General features: G+C 37.5%; 2 protein-coding genes and 2 long non-coding RNA genes across 9 annotated transcripts in view; all 4 read left to right on the top strand.

Moving 5' to 3' along the window:
* map7d1b (MAP7 domain containing 1b) overlaps positions 1 to 14,847 on the top strand; it is a 90,574-nt gene extending 75,727 nt beyond the window's left edge. For 4 of the 6 annotated variants that reach the window (XM_087295089.1, XM_087295090.1, XM_087295087.1 and 1 more), the window contains 6 exon segments: positions 1,380 to 1,484; positions 2,663 to 2,713; positions 2,797 to 2,845; positions 2,956 to 3,016; positions 3,104 to 3,330; positions 4,949 to 5,501. In XM_087295089.1, the coding sequence (XP_087151215.1) occupies positions 1,380 to 1,484; positions 2,663 to 2,713; positions 2,797 to 2,845; positions 2,956 to 3,016; positions 3,104 to 3,330; positions 4,949 to 4,959 (504 nt within the window). In that variant the 3' untranslated portion in view covers positions 4,960 to 5,501. 6 annotated transcript variants of the gene reach the window in all.
* Positions 7,153 to 8,020, top strand: LOC137488463 (uncharacterized). Its single transcript, XR_015516366.1, has 2 exons — positions 7,153 to 7,190; positions 7,857 to 8,020. It is a non-coding gene; the product is annotated as an uncharacterized LOC137488463 (long non-coding RNA).
* On the top strand, positions 8,689 to 15,258 carry LOC147832426 (uncharacterized). The gene is made up of 7 exons (XM_087295259.1): positions 8,689 to 9,052; positions 11,705 to 11,809; positions 12,433 to 12,483; positions 12,567 to 12,615; positions 12,727 to 12,787; positions 12,875 to 13,101; positions 14,715 to 15,258. Exons 1-7 carry the CDS (start codon positions 9,032 to 9,034, stop codon positions 14,723 to 14,725), a joined length of 525 nt encoding a protein of 174 aa, XP_087151385.1. The 5' UTR covers positions 8,689 to 9,031; the 3' UTR covers positions 14,726 to 15,258.
* A 1,664-nt stretch (positions 15,259 to 16,922) lies between these two features.
* On the top strand, positions 16,923 to 17,786 carry LOC137488461 (uncharacterized). The gene is made up of 2 exons (XR_015516364.1): positions 16,923 to 16,960; positions 17,623 to 17,786. It is a non-coding gene; the product is annotated as an uncharacterized LOC137488461 (long non-coding RNA).
* Positions 17,787 to 18,059: the final 273 nt, after the last annotated feature.

Genomic DNA, 18,059 nt, shown 5'->3' with positions numbered 1-18,059 from the left:
AGTGTTTATTACATTATATTTACACACATGTTCAATATTACTGAGGGCATACAAAGCGAAAACCTCCAGGCAACTCTGATCTATCTGATCTATCCTGAAAACACAGACCATCTGACATGAAGATTTGATTTGATGATGCAGGACAGGCTAATGGCTCTGTTTGTGGGACATACAGAGGGCATCTGTGTCTTAACAGCATCAGAAATGATTCGTTCAAGAACAAAACTGTGATGGAGGACGCTGATAAATATACTGGCAGATTAAACTTGATCCAATATTTGTATTTATTAGCATTTAAGTCTATTATTCGGTTTCTACAACGCGACTTCAGTTCACTGTATAATACTATGAGGAATAGTTGGCATCTGCTTCCACCTTGTGGCAGCAAAGGGAAGTTTATTTTTGTGCAGTAATTGCGCACATTTTTTAAATTCATTCAGAAAAGTTCTTTATCAGCTGACTAGATCATTATGTTGACCATTATTATTATAGTATCAGTATTTTCATAATTGATTTAAATGTTAAATTATCTTTCATTGGAATGTTTTCGGTTTATTGGAATAAATTATTTTGATATTTCTGTGTAGCTTTAATTTGGTTAGTTTCGGTATTTATTTATATATGTGTAGGTCTATATTTTTTATATAATATAGTCTCTTAGTTTTAGTAATTTTATAATTGACTTTTAACTTTTTTATAATTAATTTTAATATATATATATATATATATATATATATATATATATATATATATATATATATATTTTATTTCATTTAAAAAACAATAGTTGTCACTGTTGTAGTAGGCAATATTTCTAACTTGTTTCATTTAGTATTTATATTTAAATAATAGTTTTAATTTTTGGCAGTAACACGGAAAACGCCTCCATAACCTCATTATTGGACCAAAACAACTAGCTAAACCTTGTGTGTTGGGTGTGATGACACTAGGCTTGTCATGATATAGTTTTTTTTTAATTGTACGATTTATTACAACAAAATATATTGCGATAAACTATAATATTGTCAATTTAAGACCATTTTATGCGTCTCCTTATATAATGTCAGAATGACATTTTACAGTTTATTTGTATAGTGCTTTTTACAATGATTATTGTTTCAAAGCAGCTTTACAAATGGTGAACATTAAGCATTATAATGCAAGTACACTCTTCCAAAGACCACACAATAGATTGTATTCTTTTAAAAAGGGCAAAGGTAAAAAATAACAGAGGCTGTGATATCTGCTACCAGATCTATTTTCAGTTATCAGACACCCACATTAAATTGATTATCGTGACAAGCCTTAATGACACAAGAGTTTTGGGTATTTTGGAGACACGTAATAAATGAATGATGGGGTTTATGTGTCTTGGGCAGCGAGAGGAAGCTGAATCTAAAGCCAAAGAGGAAGCAGAGAAACAGAGGATTGAACGAGAGAAACACTTCCAGAAGGAGGAGCAGGAACGCTTGGAGAGAAAGAAGGTAAAATAAAAGTCCCTTCTCCACATGTTTAATTAAAACAGCAGAAATACAGTCAGAATTATTCGCCCTCCTGTGAAATTTGTAGTTTTTCTTTTTTAACTATTTCCCAAATGATGTTTAAACAGAGCAAGGAATTTTTCACAGTATTTTCTATTATAATTTTTTTCTTCTGGAGAAAGTCTTATTTGTTTTATTTTGGCCAGGAAAAGCAGTTTTAATTTTTTAAAACCATTATAAGATCAATATTTTTAATCAAAAATTTTTTTTAATTGGCTACATAACAAACCACTGATATCCAATGACCTGCCTAATAAACATAACTTGCCTAATTTAAATCGCACTTTAAGCTGAATTCTAGTATCTTAAAAATATTGCATAATAATACATCAAATACATACAAATATTAGATGTTGTCATAATTGTGAAAATAGAATTAATTAGTTATTGGAAATTAGTTATGATTATTATTGTTGAAAAAATGTGTTGAAAATAATATCTATGTTAAATATTTTAATTTCACGGAAGGGCTAATAATTCTTACCAGCTATATGTTAAAATATAGTGAGTGCATACTATATTAATATTATTATTATTACTTATTGTTATTACTTTCTCAGCATTAGGACAGAAAGAACTGTCTAAACTGGTAAAATCCTCCAAATCAACAACGTCAAAATATATTTGGCGCTGTCATAATTGTGCAATCGTAAGTAATTAGTTATTGGAAATAATTTATTGAAACTGTTATATTTAAAAATAAGTTGAAAAAAATCTGGCGGCACGGTCACTCAGTGGTTAGCACTTTCACCTCAAAGCAAGAAGGTTGCTGGTTCGAGTCCCGGCTGGGTCAGTTGGCATTTCTGTGTGGAGTTTGCATGTTCTCCTCGTGTTGGCGTGGGTTTCCTTTGGGTGCTCTGGTCTCCTGGGTTGCAACTAGAAGGGCATCCGCTGTGTAAAACATATGCTGGACAAGTTGGCGGTTCATTCCGCTGTGGCGACCCCTGATGAGTAAAGAGACTAAGGAAGAAGGAAAATGAATGAATGAATGAAATAATTGTTAAATATAGCACTTGGGAAATATGTTTTAATTACACAGAGGGACTCAAAATTTTGTCTTCAATTGTATTTGAGATTTTAGTTCAGCTCTGTTGGTTTAACGTTTGTGTTTACATTTTTAGCGTCTGGAAGAAATCATGAAGAGGACTCGTAAGAGTGACGCAGGAGCACAGGTGAGATGTGTGTGTGTTTCATAAATTCATCTTAAACACACTCAATAAAAGAAAATTAACCTGGTTTATTCATTTCTTTGCAGAAAGATGTTAAAACTTCAACTCAAGTGAATGGCAGAGTCACTGACAGCGGTAAAAATCTATTTATAGTTCTGTGAATATATAAAAATCACTCTTTTATTAATATCATGTAAGTAGGGTTCAAATAAAAAATACAATGTTGTTTTCCTCTCGTCTTGCAGTAATAAAGAAAAATCCGTCAGAAGCTCTTCATACTGGTGCGACAAACCAATCACCAATGAGGTAATCGAGACGCTGCATGAATTGAAATTGAAATGAAGCTGCATGAATTATGTTTTGCTTATTTTCCCGCTTGTGTGTCTTCCTCAGCTCTGTGTCCTGGGACGCAGCACCGGTCATTAACGGAGCTCCGCCCACTAAGCATCAGAATGGACTGTCCTCCAATGGAGACGCAGCAGACTTTGAGGAGATAATCAAGCTGTCCAATCACAGCGGGAACAGTGGGCAAAGTCAACCGGCTGACCCAATCATGGCCTTCGAGGGAGGAGAACCGTTCATGATGAAGGCGGGGCCTATGAAACCTCAACATGTGGCAGGTAGAATCAGATTTTGTTAGATTACGTACAGTTGAAACCAGACGTTTACATACACTTTATAAAGAGGCACATAATTAGTTTTTTTTTTTTTTAAATGAGACTAAACTTATTTTTTAGGTAAGTTAGGATGATCACATTTGTTTCTGTTCTGCTTAATAGCAAAATAATGAGAGAGAGATTATAAGAGAAATTGTTATAACCTTTCTTGAAAGTCAAGTTTACATACAGTAAGATTATTCTGCCTCTGAAAAAGCTCAGATGATGATGTCAAGCTTTTGGAAGTTTCTGATTGGCTAATTGACAACATTTGAGTTAATTGGAGGCACAACTGTAGAATAGTATTGAAGGAAAACCTCAAACACACACTGCTTCCTTGTGTGACAACATGGGAAAATCAACTAGCCAGAATCAACAACAAAGCCAGGTTACAATTTGCTGAATTACACTGGGAAAAAGACAAATTTCATGAGACATGTGCTGTGCTCTGATGGAGCTAAGATTGAACTGTTTGGCTATAATGAGCAGTGTTACATTTGGAGGACGAAGGGGAAAGCTTACACGCTCATGGACACCATCCTAACTGTGAAGTATGGGGGCGGCAGCATCATGTTGTGGGGCTGTTTGGCTGCAGGAGGGACTGGTCCACTTCACAGCATAGAAGAAAGAACATCATGTAGAAATACTGAAGCAACATCTCAAGACATCAGCCAGGAAATGAAAACTTGGCCACAAATGGCTCTTCCAAACAGACCATGACCCTAAGCGTACTGCCAAATGAGTTCAAATGTGCTTAAAGGACAACAGAGTGAATGTTTTGGAGTGGCCATCACAAAGCCCCGATGTCAATCCTATAGAAAATTTGAGGGCAGAGTTGAAAAAGCTTGTGAGAGCAAGACAGCCAACAAATCTGACTCAGTTACACAAATTCTGTCAGGAGGAATGGGCCAAAATTCCAGCAAACTATTGTGAGAAGCTTGTGGAAGAGTACCCAAAACATTTGACCAAAGTTAAACAGTTTAAAAGCAAAGCGAAACAAACACCAAGGAAATGTGTGTAAACTTTTGACTGTCTAGAAATTAATAAAAATTCTCAATAAAAAATTCTCTCTTTATTCTGGCATTTAGCAAATGTAAATCATTTAGGTGATCCTAACGGACTTAAAATAGTAAACGTTTAGTATCATTTAACATCAGAATTTTTTTTTAAATGGTTGTGTTTCTTTTTTTTAGAGTGTATGTAAACTGCTGGTTTCAGCTGTATGTTAGATCATATATGGATTAAATCTGGTCACCAGTGGAGTTGCTTTCCAGTGTTTCGTCGTTCAGCAGTGACATTTACATTATACTGAACTGAACTAAACTGAACCTAAAATAAAATCTTGAAAATAATGTATAAAGGATGATTAAGAGAGTCTCCAAGCTATTTTCCATGCATGAAACTGATGATTTCTGCTGTTTGTTGACTTTAGGACAGTGTGAATGACTGAAAAAAGCAGCCTTGGCATTCTGCAAAGCGTCTCTATTTTCAGCTTCATAATACCAGTCATAGATGTTGTTGGCAAGCTTTTAACAGTTCAATAAATCATCTTCTCACATGTGTTTCTGCTGTTTTCCTGCAGAGGTGCTGTGAGAGATGAGATATCAGAGTCTTCTGGATATAAAGAGAAGAAGAGAAGCCTTACTCTACCACCGCTGCCACCCTGACGTGTGCCAAACCAACAAAAACAGACTGCTTTAACTTTAGAAACACAGCCGAGCCGGACGCGCTCTGGAGAAAGTGCCAGAAGACGACCTTAAAGAGACACTTATATACATATACAACGTTTGCAAAAAGTCTCTGTCTATTTCACTGTGTGTGTCATGGTGCAACATTTGTTGAGTTTCTTTAACAAGTCACCTGCCGATCATGTGGTGCACCTTAAAAGAGTCGCTATATATTGAATTTTAGAAAAGACAACTTGGCTTATCTTTATGATATGAATTATTGTTGTTGTTGTTGCTCTTGTTATGATGTATTGTTATCGTTCTTTTAAGTAGAGAAAAAAAGCAAACGTGTGTCTTGAACTATTGCGTTATTTAACGTGTGGCGCATCACAAGAGGCCGATATTCTGTATGTTAATGTATATTTGCCTGATTATGACAGACCTGTGGAATAAATCTTTATGAAAGGGGCTGTTTGTCAGTGAGTGGAGTGTTCGCTGTAGTTTAAGCTAATCGTAATAATGTGATCTTCATTTTAGTCTGGCTATATCATGATGGTAGAACAGTGCTTTATAATAATAATAATAATTCCTTACATTTATATAGCACTTTTCTTGGCACTCAAAGCGCTTTACACATAGGGGGAATCTCCTCATCTACTTTTTTTAATGCAAAAAAGAACATTGCAAAGATATAATAAGAACAACGAGACAAAGAGGGTTACATAAATAGAATTCCAGCAAATTAAACAAGTTTAAATGATTTACACCGAGAAAGTGTTTTACATGCAGTGTAATTGTTAGAGTCTTTTAAAGAGATCACATAAATTTCAAAGTCCTTTCTGAAAATAAAAAGGTAAGGGTGTTTCTTTGAAAATTAACATTTATGGAAGTAAAACTTTGCTATAAAAAACAATAAATCAATAAAAATGTACAATGAGAAGGATCTACACTCAGAGAGTAACCAAAGAACACAAGTTTTGGGGAAATACAGAAGTTTGGAAATAAGAATTTTTTAATGAAATTGGAAAAGTCAACCCAAAACACTTTACAGTAAGTACACTCCCAAAATAAATGCTTTAGTGTTTCATCATATTGAGTACAAAATGAGCATTTAGGGGAAATATTGTTATTAAATTTAGCTAGTTTGGTATTTATTGGGTAGCAATCTCCTCATCTACCACCAGTGTAGCATCCACCTGGATGAAGCGACAGCAGCCGTTTTCCACCAGACCGCACACCACAGACAGAGAAGACAGAGTGATAAAGCCAATTATGATATGGGGAGGGTTGCGAGGCCATGATGGACAGAGGCCAGTGGGTAAATTTGGCCAAGATGGCGGTGTTAAACCCGTACTCTTTTTTGAAAGATATTCTGGGATTTTAGGGTATATGCTGAAGCATGCTAGTAGGACTTTTAATTTGTCAGTAACCTGGGTTAAGCGCTTCCAGCAAACTGTCAAAGGAAAAAGCAGCACGTTTAAGGTCTGTTTTCTTTAAAAATCAGCGATCTCCACTGGCTGAGTGATATCCGATATAAAGTGGGTCTCAGATTGTACAAGAAGCACTGCATTAAATTACATTTCCCCCGCCATGTCTTTATAATATGAGCATTTATTTTACCTCATTTTATTCAATAGAGCGTCTGCGCTAGTCTGCCGATTCTGACGGCCGAGTGGGCCTTTTGTCTCGTTTTACGCTTGAACAACGAAATGAATGCCAAAGTTTATTTAACTGAATGTATTTTAATTGCATCACGACATCAATGATGTAAAAGGAACCGTATAAAATGGAATAAAACTCACAACAACCGGTCACCGGAAGTTTATAAGTATGGGAACAACACTAGCTCGGCATATATCCAATTATATTCATCTGTCTTCATATTCTACTGCATCCTAGAATATTACAGAGCACCAAAAATGTAAAAATATATATTTATTATATTTAAGACATTTTTGTCAACAGCAGACGGCAACTAGCCGTGACGCAAATTCCCGAGAATCTGTGCTCCAATCAGCTTAGCCCTCCTCAGCGCTCGCCATGACGACGAGACAACAGTGTGCCTTGTAAAAATTTGCATATGCATTCCTATAAAGCTCGTGTGCTCTCACTCAGCGTCGTCAGTTCGCCCGGTGTAGCTGTTTGTACTTGACCAAGGTGAGTTCAATACCGACGGTACGAGTGGAGCTAAGCCAAACTCACGAAGTCCGCTTCGTGATGCTTCACCCGGGCCCGTCTGTGCTGTAGTTCCTTGCGGTTTGCGTACATAAACGCAATATCGCGAAGAATATTACGTGTTTGTTGCTCGAAATGTGCCGCCGAGCAACATCCAGTGAATACTGGCACGGCCTGGCGCCCGGTCTTTCCGTGCACTCCCTGGGGCGAGGCGGCCTTTGAGCCCTAGGCAGGGAACAAACAACCCCCGAGGACCCTCAGGGAAACACGGGGGGCCGGTAGTGGGACCTCGCTGCGAGGGTTATGGTGGGTGGGAGTAGCGAGGCCCACTCATCTTCTATTTTAAACTATAGTTTCAAACTTTAGTTTACTATAGTTTGAAATAGAAACCATGATAACTGTTATGATTTAACTTTATGCAAAGAGCCTAGGATGACCAAGAGCAACAGATTCGGCCATTTTGAAGTGAAAGTGATCGCTCGTGCATTGGATATCATTGCTGACGCAATGGCAAACAGCGGCTTTGTTTTTATTTAATTTATTCAAAAAGCGCGTTGTTTCCCAAATTGCACTAGAGTATCGCCTCTTGGTGATTCTATGCTCTCTGCTCTTTGTCTGAATGTTGTAATGTTTTGCTTTGTTTTTCAGATGAGTTGTTGAGCAAAGAAGGACTATTGAAGACAACAGTTGAAGACGACCGCGGGGTATCTCCACGAGCGCGCGCATCATAATGTTTCCGGTGTGTTTTCTGAGAGTTTGTCTTGTTTAGAAAAGTTTGCAGGTCAAACAAAATAAACTAAACTCTTCCTAAACATCTGTCTCGTGTTTTATTTGTCCTCTACAGCAATACACTGTCATACAAGTCTGTTGAATGCATTTGTATGCAGCATGGTTTGACAATACAGTAGTCTACAAATAAATAGTTATCAATGTACCTTCAATAGTCAACATTTGGTGTATGTAATCAAAAGTTAATCATATTTGTCCTAAGACATAAGAGTAATGTTATGGTTGTTACATACCTGTATTTATTATTATTATGCTGTATGTTTAAAACCAGCAGATTTACTATATATGTAACATGTCATGAACTTACTGTTATTCAAAAATTTGCTTAATGTCTTAAGACAAGAATGGGTGTTGTCTTTGGTTTTATGTCAACCTACTGTAGGTTTTAGGGTGAATACAGCAGATATAGGCAACCTATATCATAATATTGGTAGTCTGAGTTTTTTAATGACCCAAATCAAGTAAAACGTCTCTTCCTCAAGCATGCAAAAGTCAAATATAGATATATATAAAACACAGTTTCCAACAATAAAATGTTGTCTTGTGAAAAAGACCAGTGGGGTTGGTAAGAAAAAATAGTTAATGTCAAATTATATGTATTTATAAAAGAAGTTCATAATATTTGGTCATTACATTATGTGACCGCTAGATGGCGCTCGTTTAAAAGAAGCGTTCATTTCAAAGGAGCGTTACCCTGTACTAAAATGGCGGATCTGTTGACGCATTCCGTCCATAAGACAACATTAGGGTAGGCGACATTTAACGTATATATCCATGGACGCTATAACTAGTATTCTCGTCGTATCATGCTCAACTCTTAATACTCTTTTACGCACTTTGAGAGTGTTTGCGTTATTTCAGAGAGATATTAAGCACATATGAAGTAACAGTGTCATCTGTGTACTATAGTTACACAATGCAGCATTTAGCTCGCTCGTAAACATCGCTGCTGTCCTCAGATCATTGTCTGAGCAGAAGTTTCATCATTAGCCCTGACTGTCAGATGCTCTTCATCTCAGGAGCTTTATTTTTAGATGCTTGATAACAGATATAAGGTGAGTTATGGCTGGAGTGGACGCTGCCAGACGGGCTTATATTAATTTTGGCATGACAGGAGCGAACAGGATACTAATGAGTGACAGAGAGAGTCCACAAAAACTGCTCTCCGGTTGCATTTCATTTGATGAATATTATCTTTTAGAGCTTCAAGTCTTGCCTCAGGTGTTTCTCGTCAGATTTGTCTTAGAAAGGTGAGAAATGTTTGAGTTTAAGACATATACTTAAATTAATATATAAGTACTGAAATAGCCAATAGTGCATTTGTATAAGATTTTAGGTAGATCGTAAACCCATATTATGAAATCATGATCGACTTATTGATTGACTTATTTAAATATATAATAAAAAAACATAATTCAATATTAAACATAAATTGTAAGAAAATCTAGCAAGATTACTAATACCTGCAGTAAACTACAATTAAAATAAAAAGTGAACATTAAATATTAGATGAAAGGCTTAACTTGAATAAGCAATCAGTTTTAAAATGAAGAATATTAAAAGCCCATAAATAATGCTGATTTTTATTTTTATTTGATCCCAAAGTCTGAACTGAACTGGCTGATGAGGCTCTGGATGCAAAGTTCATGTTTGCCTTTAATCTTTGACCTTTAAATTCCCATCCAGCAGTACAGTATGTTGTGTCAGTATAAATCTGGCTATAAAGCCTCATTGAACAATTTCCCAAAAGCCAGTGCAAGGTGTAAAGACAACTGAGAAATGACTGTTTATATATATATATATATATATATATATATATATATATATATATATATATATATATATATATATATATATATATATATATATAGCGAGAAGAAAAACAGTTTTTAATTTTTTTCAAACCATTTTAAGGTCAATGTTATTAGCCCTCTTAAGCAATATTTTTTGTATAGTCTACAGAACAGACCACTGTTATACAATGACTTGCCTAATTACCGTAACTTGCCTGAATAACCTAGTTAACCCTTTAAATGTCACTTTAAGCTGAATATTGAGAAATGTCTAGTCAAATAATATGGACTGTCTGACATCAAAACGAATATTTGCTGAATGTGAATTGAATGTCTTGATGTAGTTACCCTCTAGATCAGTTCGGGAATGTAAACAGTTTGCTGGTGTGACAGGCAGGATTGCAGAGTCGTGCTGTGTGGCGATCCTTCATTCACTCCGGACGGTCTCATTGACACACTGATTACATTACAGCGATCCAGAGTTCAAGCCAATTGAAGGACAGAATCGAGTTTCAATTGGCCAAATTTTCTCGGTCATTTAACTCTCCCATGTTGGCTTTCGGGTCACTTTGGTGTTTTGGTTTTTTTAACAGCAGGAAAACAACCAAACAATATTTTTTCGTCTTGTTTACACTCACCGGCCACTTTATTAGGTACACCTTATTTATTTGCTTTCAGAACTGCCTTAACCCTTCATGGCATAGATACAACAAGGTACTGGAAATATTCCTCAGAGATTTTGCGCCATATTGACATGATAACATCACACAGCTGCTGCAGATTTGTCGGCTGCACATCCATGATGTGAATCTCCCGGTTCACCACATCCCAAAGGTGCTCTATTGGATTGAGTTCTGGTGACTGTGAAGGCCAATTTGAGTACAGTGAACTCATTGTCATGTTTAAGAAACCAGTCTGAGATGATTCACGCTTTATGACATGGTGTGTAATCGCTGTTGTCAGCACTGTTGTTATAAAGGAATGGACCACCACAACCAGCCTGAACCGTTGATACAAGGCAGGATGGATCCCTGCTTCGTGTTGTTGTCGCCAAATTCTGACCCGGCCATCCGAGTGTCGCAGCAGAAATAAAGACTTATTAGACCAGGGAACGTTTTTCCAATCTTCTTAACGTTCGCTTCGTTAACGAGCAGTTGAACAGGTGTACCTAATAAAGTGGCCGGTGAGTGTATGTGTGTGTATTGACTTTACTAGTTTTCTCTGAGACACTCATCGCTCCAGAAACTTTCCATGGGCCCTATAGTAGATGACTATTTTTGTGTTAGCAGCTGCCAGCAGTCTTAATAACAGCCGGAGAAGAATGTGTGTCTATAATCTCTAAGCTTTTACTATGATTATAATATTGGAAGCCATTGTCAAGAGATAGTCCACCCAAAACTACAAGTTCTGTCAACCTTTACTCAGACTTCACTTTCTTCTGCTGGAACGCAAAAGAAGATCATTTGAAGGCTGTTATCATCCATCCACATGGTTAATCAGCTATAGATCGCATACGGCTGCAGCCGGAAGTTAACTAGAATTATTATTATTATTTATTAAATTTCACATTAATTATAACTCATTAATGCCTACCCCTACCTTAACCGTCACAATAATGTAAAACAGATCTGGACTCTTCTCTATTAGTATAGCTGATTAACAATGTGAATGGGCGATAACAGCCTTCTGAGTGACATTTACTGAACGGAAGGCCCCTACTGGCCCATATCTATCAGCTGATAACCACTGATAAAGCTGATTAAAGCAGCTGACTGGACATGGTGAAACAACATTATTGGACCACACTAACCAGCCAAACGTGGGGTCCCATATGTGACATGGCACTAGACTTTTAGGTATTTTAGAGATGTGTAATAAATTAATGTATGATGTGGTTTTATGTGTCTTTGGCAGCGAGAAGAGGCTGAATCCAAAGCCCGAGAGAAAGCAGAGAAACAGGGGATCGAACGAGAGAAACACTTCCAGAAGGAGGAGCTGGAACGCTTGGAAAGAAAGAAGGTAAAATAAAAGTCCACCAATCAAGCTAAACACAGCATCACGCTCTCTCATTCACACACACACATAGGCGTGCTCGCTCGCTCGGGAGTGATATTGTTAGACCGCCCGCTCCCGCTCAAATTACACCAGTTACCGACCGCTCCCATGCTTTATCCGGAAATTAATCCCACGCTGCAAGAAATCTGGTCGGGTCCCGCAGACCTCTAATCTGGCATTACGGTGGCTCAGTGGTTAGCACTGTCGCCTCAAAGAAAGAAGGTCGCTGGTTCGAGTCCCGGCTGGGTCATTTGGCATTTCTGTGTGGAGTTTGCATGTTCTTAGTGTGTGTGAATGAGTGTCTATGGATGTTTCCCAGTACTGCTTTGCAGCTGGAAGGGCATCCGCTGTGTAAAATATATGCTGGATAAGTTGGCGGTTCATTCTGTTGTGGTGACCCCTGATAAATAAAGGGACTAAACTGAAGAAAAATGAATGAATGAATTTTTTTAAATGGTTAAATATAGCACTTGGGAAATATGTTTAAACGATTTAAATTTCACAGGAAGGCTCAAAATTTTGTCTTCAATTGTATTTGAGATTTTAGTTCAGCTCTGTTGGTTTAACGTTTGTGTTTACATTTTTAGCGTCTGGAAGAAATCATGAAGAGGACTCGTAAGAGTGACGCAGGAGCACAGGTGAGATGTGTGTGTGTTTCACAAATTCATCTTAAACACACTCAATAAAAGAAAATTAACCTGGTTTATTCATTTCTTTGCAGAAAGATGTTAAAACTCCAACTCAAGTGAATGGCAGAGTCACTGACAGCGGTAAAAATCTATTTATAGTACTGTGAATATATAAAAATCACTCTTTTATTAATATCATGTAAGTAGGGTTAAAATAAAAAAATACAATGTTGTTTTCCTCTCGTCTTGCAGTAATACAGAAAAATCCGTCAGAAGCTCTTCATAGTGGTGCGACAAACCAATCACCAATGAGGTAATCGAGACGCTGCATGAGTTGAAATTGAAATGAAGCTGCATGAATTATGTTTTGCTTATTTTCCCGCTTGTGTGTCTTCCTCAGCTCTGTGTCCTGGGACGCAGCACCGGTCATTAACGGAGCTCCGCCCACTAAGCATCAGAATGGACTGTCCTCCAATGGAGACGCAGCAGACTTTGAGGAGATAATCAAGCTGTCCAATCACAGTGGGAACAGTGGGCAGAGTCAACCGGCTGACCCAATCATGGCCTTCGAGGGAGGAGAACCGTTCATGATGAAGGCGGGGCCTATGAAACCTCAATATGTGGCAGGTAGAATCAGATTTTGTTAGATTACGTACAGTTGAAACCAGACGTTTACATACACTTTTTTAATAGGCACATAATTATTATTATTTTTTTTTAAATGAGACTAAACTAATTTTTTAGGTAAGTTAGGATGATCACATTTGTTTCTGTTCTGCTTAATAGCAAAATAATGAGAGAGAGATTATAAGAGAAATTGTTATAACCTTTCTTGGAAGTCAAGTTTACATACAGTAAGATTATTCTGCCTCTGAAAAAGCTCAGATGATGATGTCAAGCTTTTGGAAGTTTCTGATTGGCTAATTGACAACATTTGAGTTAATTGGAGGCACAACTGTAGAATAGTATTGAAGGAAAACCTCAAACACACACTGCTTCCTTGTGTGACAACATGGGAAAATCAACAAGCCAGAATCAACAACAAAGCCAGGTTACAATTTGCTGAATTACACTGGGAAAAAGACTAATATTGGAGACATGTGCTGTGCTCTGATGGAGCTAAGATTGAACTGTTTGGCTATAATGAGCAGTGTTACATTTGGAGGACGAAGGGGAAAGCTTACACGCTCATGGACACCATCCCAACTGTGAAGTATGGGGGCGGCAGCATCATGTTGTGGGGCTGTTTGGCTGCAGGAGGGACTGGTCCACTTCACAGCATAGAAGAAAGAACATCATGTAGAAATACTGAAGCAACATCTCAAGACATCAGCCAGGAAATGAAAACTTGGCCACAAATGGGTCTTCCAAACAGACCATGACCCTAAGCATACTGCCAAATTAGTTCAAATGTGCTTAAAGGACAACAGAGTGAATGTTTTGGAGTGGCCATCACAAAGCCCTGATGTCAATCCTATAGAAAATTTGAGGGCAGAGTTGAAAAAGCTTGTGAGAGCAAGACAGCCTACAAATCTGACTCAGTTACACCAATTCTGTCAGGAGGAATGGGCCAAAATTCCTGCAAACTATTGTGAGGAGCTTGTGGAAGGATACCCAAAACATTTGACCAAAGTTAAACAGTTTAAAAGCAAAGCTAAACAAACACCAAGGAAATGTGTGTAAACTTTTGACTGTCTAGAAATTAATAGAAAATTCTCAAAATAAATCTCTCATTATTCTGGCATTTAGCAAATGTAAATCATTTAGGTTATCCTAACAGACTTAAAATAGTAAACGTTTAGTATCATTTAACATCAGACATTTTTTTAAATGATTATGTTTCTTTTTTTAGAGTGTATGTAAACTGCTGGTTTCAGCTGTATGTTAGATCATATATGGATTAAATCTGGTCACCAGTGGAGTTGCTTTCCAGTGTTTCGTCTTTCAGCAGTGACATTTACATTATACTGAACTGAACTAAACTGAACCTAAAATAAAATCTTGAAAATAATGTATAAAGGATGATTAAGAGAGTCTCCAAGCTATTTTCCATGCATGAAACTGATGATTTCTGCAGTTTGTTGACTTTAGGACAGTGTGAATGACTGAAAAAGCAGCCTTGGCATTCTGCAAAGCGTCTCTATTTTCAGCTTCATAATACCAGTCATAGATGTTGTTGGCAAGCTTTTAACAGTTCAATAAATCATCTTCTCACATGTGTTTCTGCTGTTTTCCTGCAGAGGTGCTGTGAGAGATATCAGAGTCTTCTGGATATAAAGAGAAGAAGAGAAGCCTTACTCTACCACCGCTGCCACCCTGACGTGTGCCAAACCAACAAAAACAGACTGCTTTAACTTTAGAAACACAGCCGAGCCGGACGCGCTCTGGAGAAAGTGCCAGAAGACGACCTTAAAGAGACACTTATATACATATACAACGTTTGCAAAAAGTCTCTATTTCACTGTGTGTGTCATGGTGCAACATTTGTTGAGTTTCTTTAACAAGTCACCTGCCGATCATGTGGTGCACCTTAAAAGAGTCGCTATATATTGAATTTTAGAAAAGACAACTTGGCTTATCTTTATGATATGAATTATTGTTGTTGTTGTTGCTCTTGTTATGATGTATTGTTATCGTTCTTTTAAGTAGAGAAAAAAAGCAAACGTGTGTCTTGAACTATTGCGTTATTTAACGTGTGGCGCATCACAAGAGGCCGATATTCTGTATGTTAATGTATATTTGCCTGATTATGACAGACCTGTGGAATAAATCTTTATGAAAGGGGCTGTTTGTCAGTGAGTGGAGTGTTCGCTGTAGTTTAAGCTAATCGTAATAATGTGATCTTCATTTTAGTCTGGCTATATCATGATGGTAGAACAGTGCTTTATAATAATAATAATAATAATTCCTTACATTTATATAGCGCTTTTCTTGGCACTCAAAGCGCTTTACACATAGGGGGAATCTCCTCATCTCCTTTTTTTTAATGCAAGAAATAACATTACAAAGATATAATATGAACAAAGAGACAAAAAGGGGTACATAAATAGAATTCCAGCAAATTAATCAAGTTTAAATGATTTACACCAAGAAAGTGTTTTACATGCAGTGTAATTGTTAAGAGTCTTTTAAAGAGTTCACATAAATTTCAAAGTCCTTTCTGAAAATAAAAAGTAAGGGTGTTTCTTTGAAAATTAACATTTATGGAAGTAAAACTTTGCTATAAAAAACAATAAATCAATAATAAATTTACAATGAGAAGGATCTACACTCAGAGAGTAACCAAAGAACACAATTTTTTGGGGAAATACAGAAGTTTGGAAATAAGAATGTTTTTATGAAATTGGAAAAGTCAACCCAATACACTTTACAGTAAGTACACTCCCAAAATAAATGCTTTAGTGTTTCATCATATTGAGTTCAAAATTAGCATTAGGGGAAATATTGTTATTAAATTTAGCTAGTTTGGTATTTATTGGGTAGCAATCTCCTCATCTACCACCAGTGTAGCATCCACCTGGATGAAGCGACAGCAGCCGTTTTCCACCAGACCGCACACCACAGAGAGAGAAGACAGAGTGATAAAGCCAATTATGATATGGGGAGGGTTGCGAGGCCATGATGGACAGAGGCCAGTGGGTAGATTTGGCCAGGGTGCCGGGGTTAAACCCGTACTCTTTTTCGAAAGATATTCTGGGATTTTAGGGTATATGCTGAAGCATGCTAATAGGACTTTTAATTTGTCAGTAACCTGGGTTAAGCGCTTCCAGCTAACTGCCAAAGGAAAAATCAGCATGTTTGAGGTCTGTTTTCTTTAAAAATCAGCGATCTCCACTGGCTGAGTGATATCCGATATAAAGTGGGTCTCAGATTGTACAAGAAGCACTGCATTAAATTACATTTCCCCCGCCATGTCTTTATAATATGAGCATTTATTTTACCTCATTGTATTCAATAGAGCGTCTGCGCTAGTCTGCCGATTCTGACGGGCGAGTGCGAGTAAATGGTCTTTTGTCTCGTTTTACGCTTGAACAACTGAATGAATGCCAAAGTTTATTTAACTGAATGTATTTTAATTGCATCACAACATAAATGCTGTATAAGGAACCGTATAAAATGGAAAAAACTCACAACAACCGGTCACCGGAAGTTTATAAGTATGGGAACAACACTAGCTCGGCATATATCCAATTATATTCATCTGTCTTCATATTCTACTGCATCCCAGAATATTACAGAGCACCAAAAATGTAAAAATATATATTTATTATATTTAAGATATTTTTGTCAACAGCAGACGGCAACTAGCCGTGACGCAAATTCCCGAGAATCTGTGCTCCAATCAGATGAGCCCTCCTCAGCGCTCGCCATGACGACGAGACAACAGTGTGCCTTGTAAAAATTTGCATATGCATTCCTATAAAGCTCGTGTGCTCTCAGTCAGCGTTGTCAGTTCGCCCGGTGTAGCTGTTTGTACTTGACCAAGGTGAGTTCAATACCGACGGTACGAGTGGAGCTACGCCAAACTCACGAAGTCCGCTTCGTGATGCTTCACCCGGGCCCGTCTGTGCTGTAGTTCCTTGCGGTTTGCGTACATAAACGCAATATCGCGAAGAATATTACGTGTTTGTTGCTCGAAATGTGCCGCCGAGCAACATCCAGTGAATACTGGCACGGCCTGGCGCCCGGTCTTTCCGTGCACTCCCTGGGGCGAGGCGGCCTTTGAGCCCTAGGCAGGGAACAAACAACCCCCGAGGACCCTCAGGGAAACACGGGGGGCCGGTAGTGGGACCTCGCTGCGAGGGTTATGGTGGGTGGGAGTAGCGAGGCCCACTCATCTTCTATTTTAAACTATAGTTTCAAACTTTAGTTTACTATAGTTTGAAATAGAAACCATGATAACTTATGATTTAACTATGCAAAGAGCCTAGGATGACCAAGAGCAACAGATTCCGCCATTTTGAAGTGAAAGCGATCGCTCGTGCATTGGATATCATTGCTGACGCAATGGCAAACAGCGGCTTTGTTTTTATTTAATTTATTCAAAAAGCGCGTTGTTTCCCAAATTGCACTAGAGTATCGCCTCTTGGTGATTCTATGCTCTCTGCTCTTTGTCTGAATGTTGTAATGTTTTGCTTTGTTTTTCAGATGAGTTGTTGAGCAAAGAAGGACTATTGAAGACAACAGTTGAAGACGACCGCGGGGTATCTCCACGAGCGTGCGCATCATAATGTTTCCGGTGTGTTTTCTGAGAGTTTGTCTTGTTTAGAAAAGTTTGCAGGTCAAACAAAATAAACTAAACTCTTCCTAAACACCTGTCTCGTGTTTTATTTGTCCTCTACAGCAATACACTGTCATACAAGTCTGTTGAATGCATTTGTATGCAACATGGTTTGATAATACAGTAGTCTACAAATAAATAATTATAAATGTACCTTCAATAATCAACGTTTAGTGTAGGTAATCAAAAGTTAATCAAAGTTGTCCTAAGACATAAGAGTAATGTTATAGTTGTTACATAACTATATTTATTATTATTTTGTTTGTTTAAAACCAGCAGATTATTTAAATATATATATATATAT

This window comes from Danio rerio, chromosome 19 (genome assembly GCF_052040795.2).
Source record: "Danio rerio strain M-AB ecotype USA chromosome 19, GRCz13ab, whole genome shotgun sequence".
Taxonomy (NCBI): domain Eukaryota; kingdom Metazoa; phylum Chordata; class Actinopteri; order Cypriniformes; family Danionidae; genus Danio; species Danio rerio.
Note: the sequence above shows the minus strand (reverse complement) of the source record. Positions and strands in the feature narration are given on the sequence as shown.

What these genes read in the sequence shown, in the direction of transcription:
- LOC147832426 (XM_087295259.1), top strand. Translation starts at nt 9,032, where the DNA reads ATGCTTGATAACAGATATAAG. An exon ending in AACGCTTGGAAAGAAAGAAG is followed by an intron (nt 11,810 to 12,432) that starts GTAAAATAAAAG and finishes TTACATTTTTAG; the next exon opens with CGTCTGGAAGAAATCATGAA. An exon ending in ACAAACCAATCACCAATGAG is followed by an intron (nt 12,788 to 12,874) that starts GTAATCGAGACG and finishes TGTCTTCCTCAG; the next exon opens with CTCTGTGTCCTGGGACGCAG.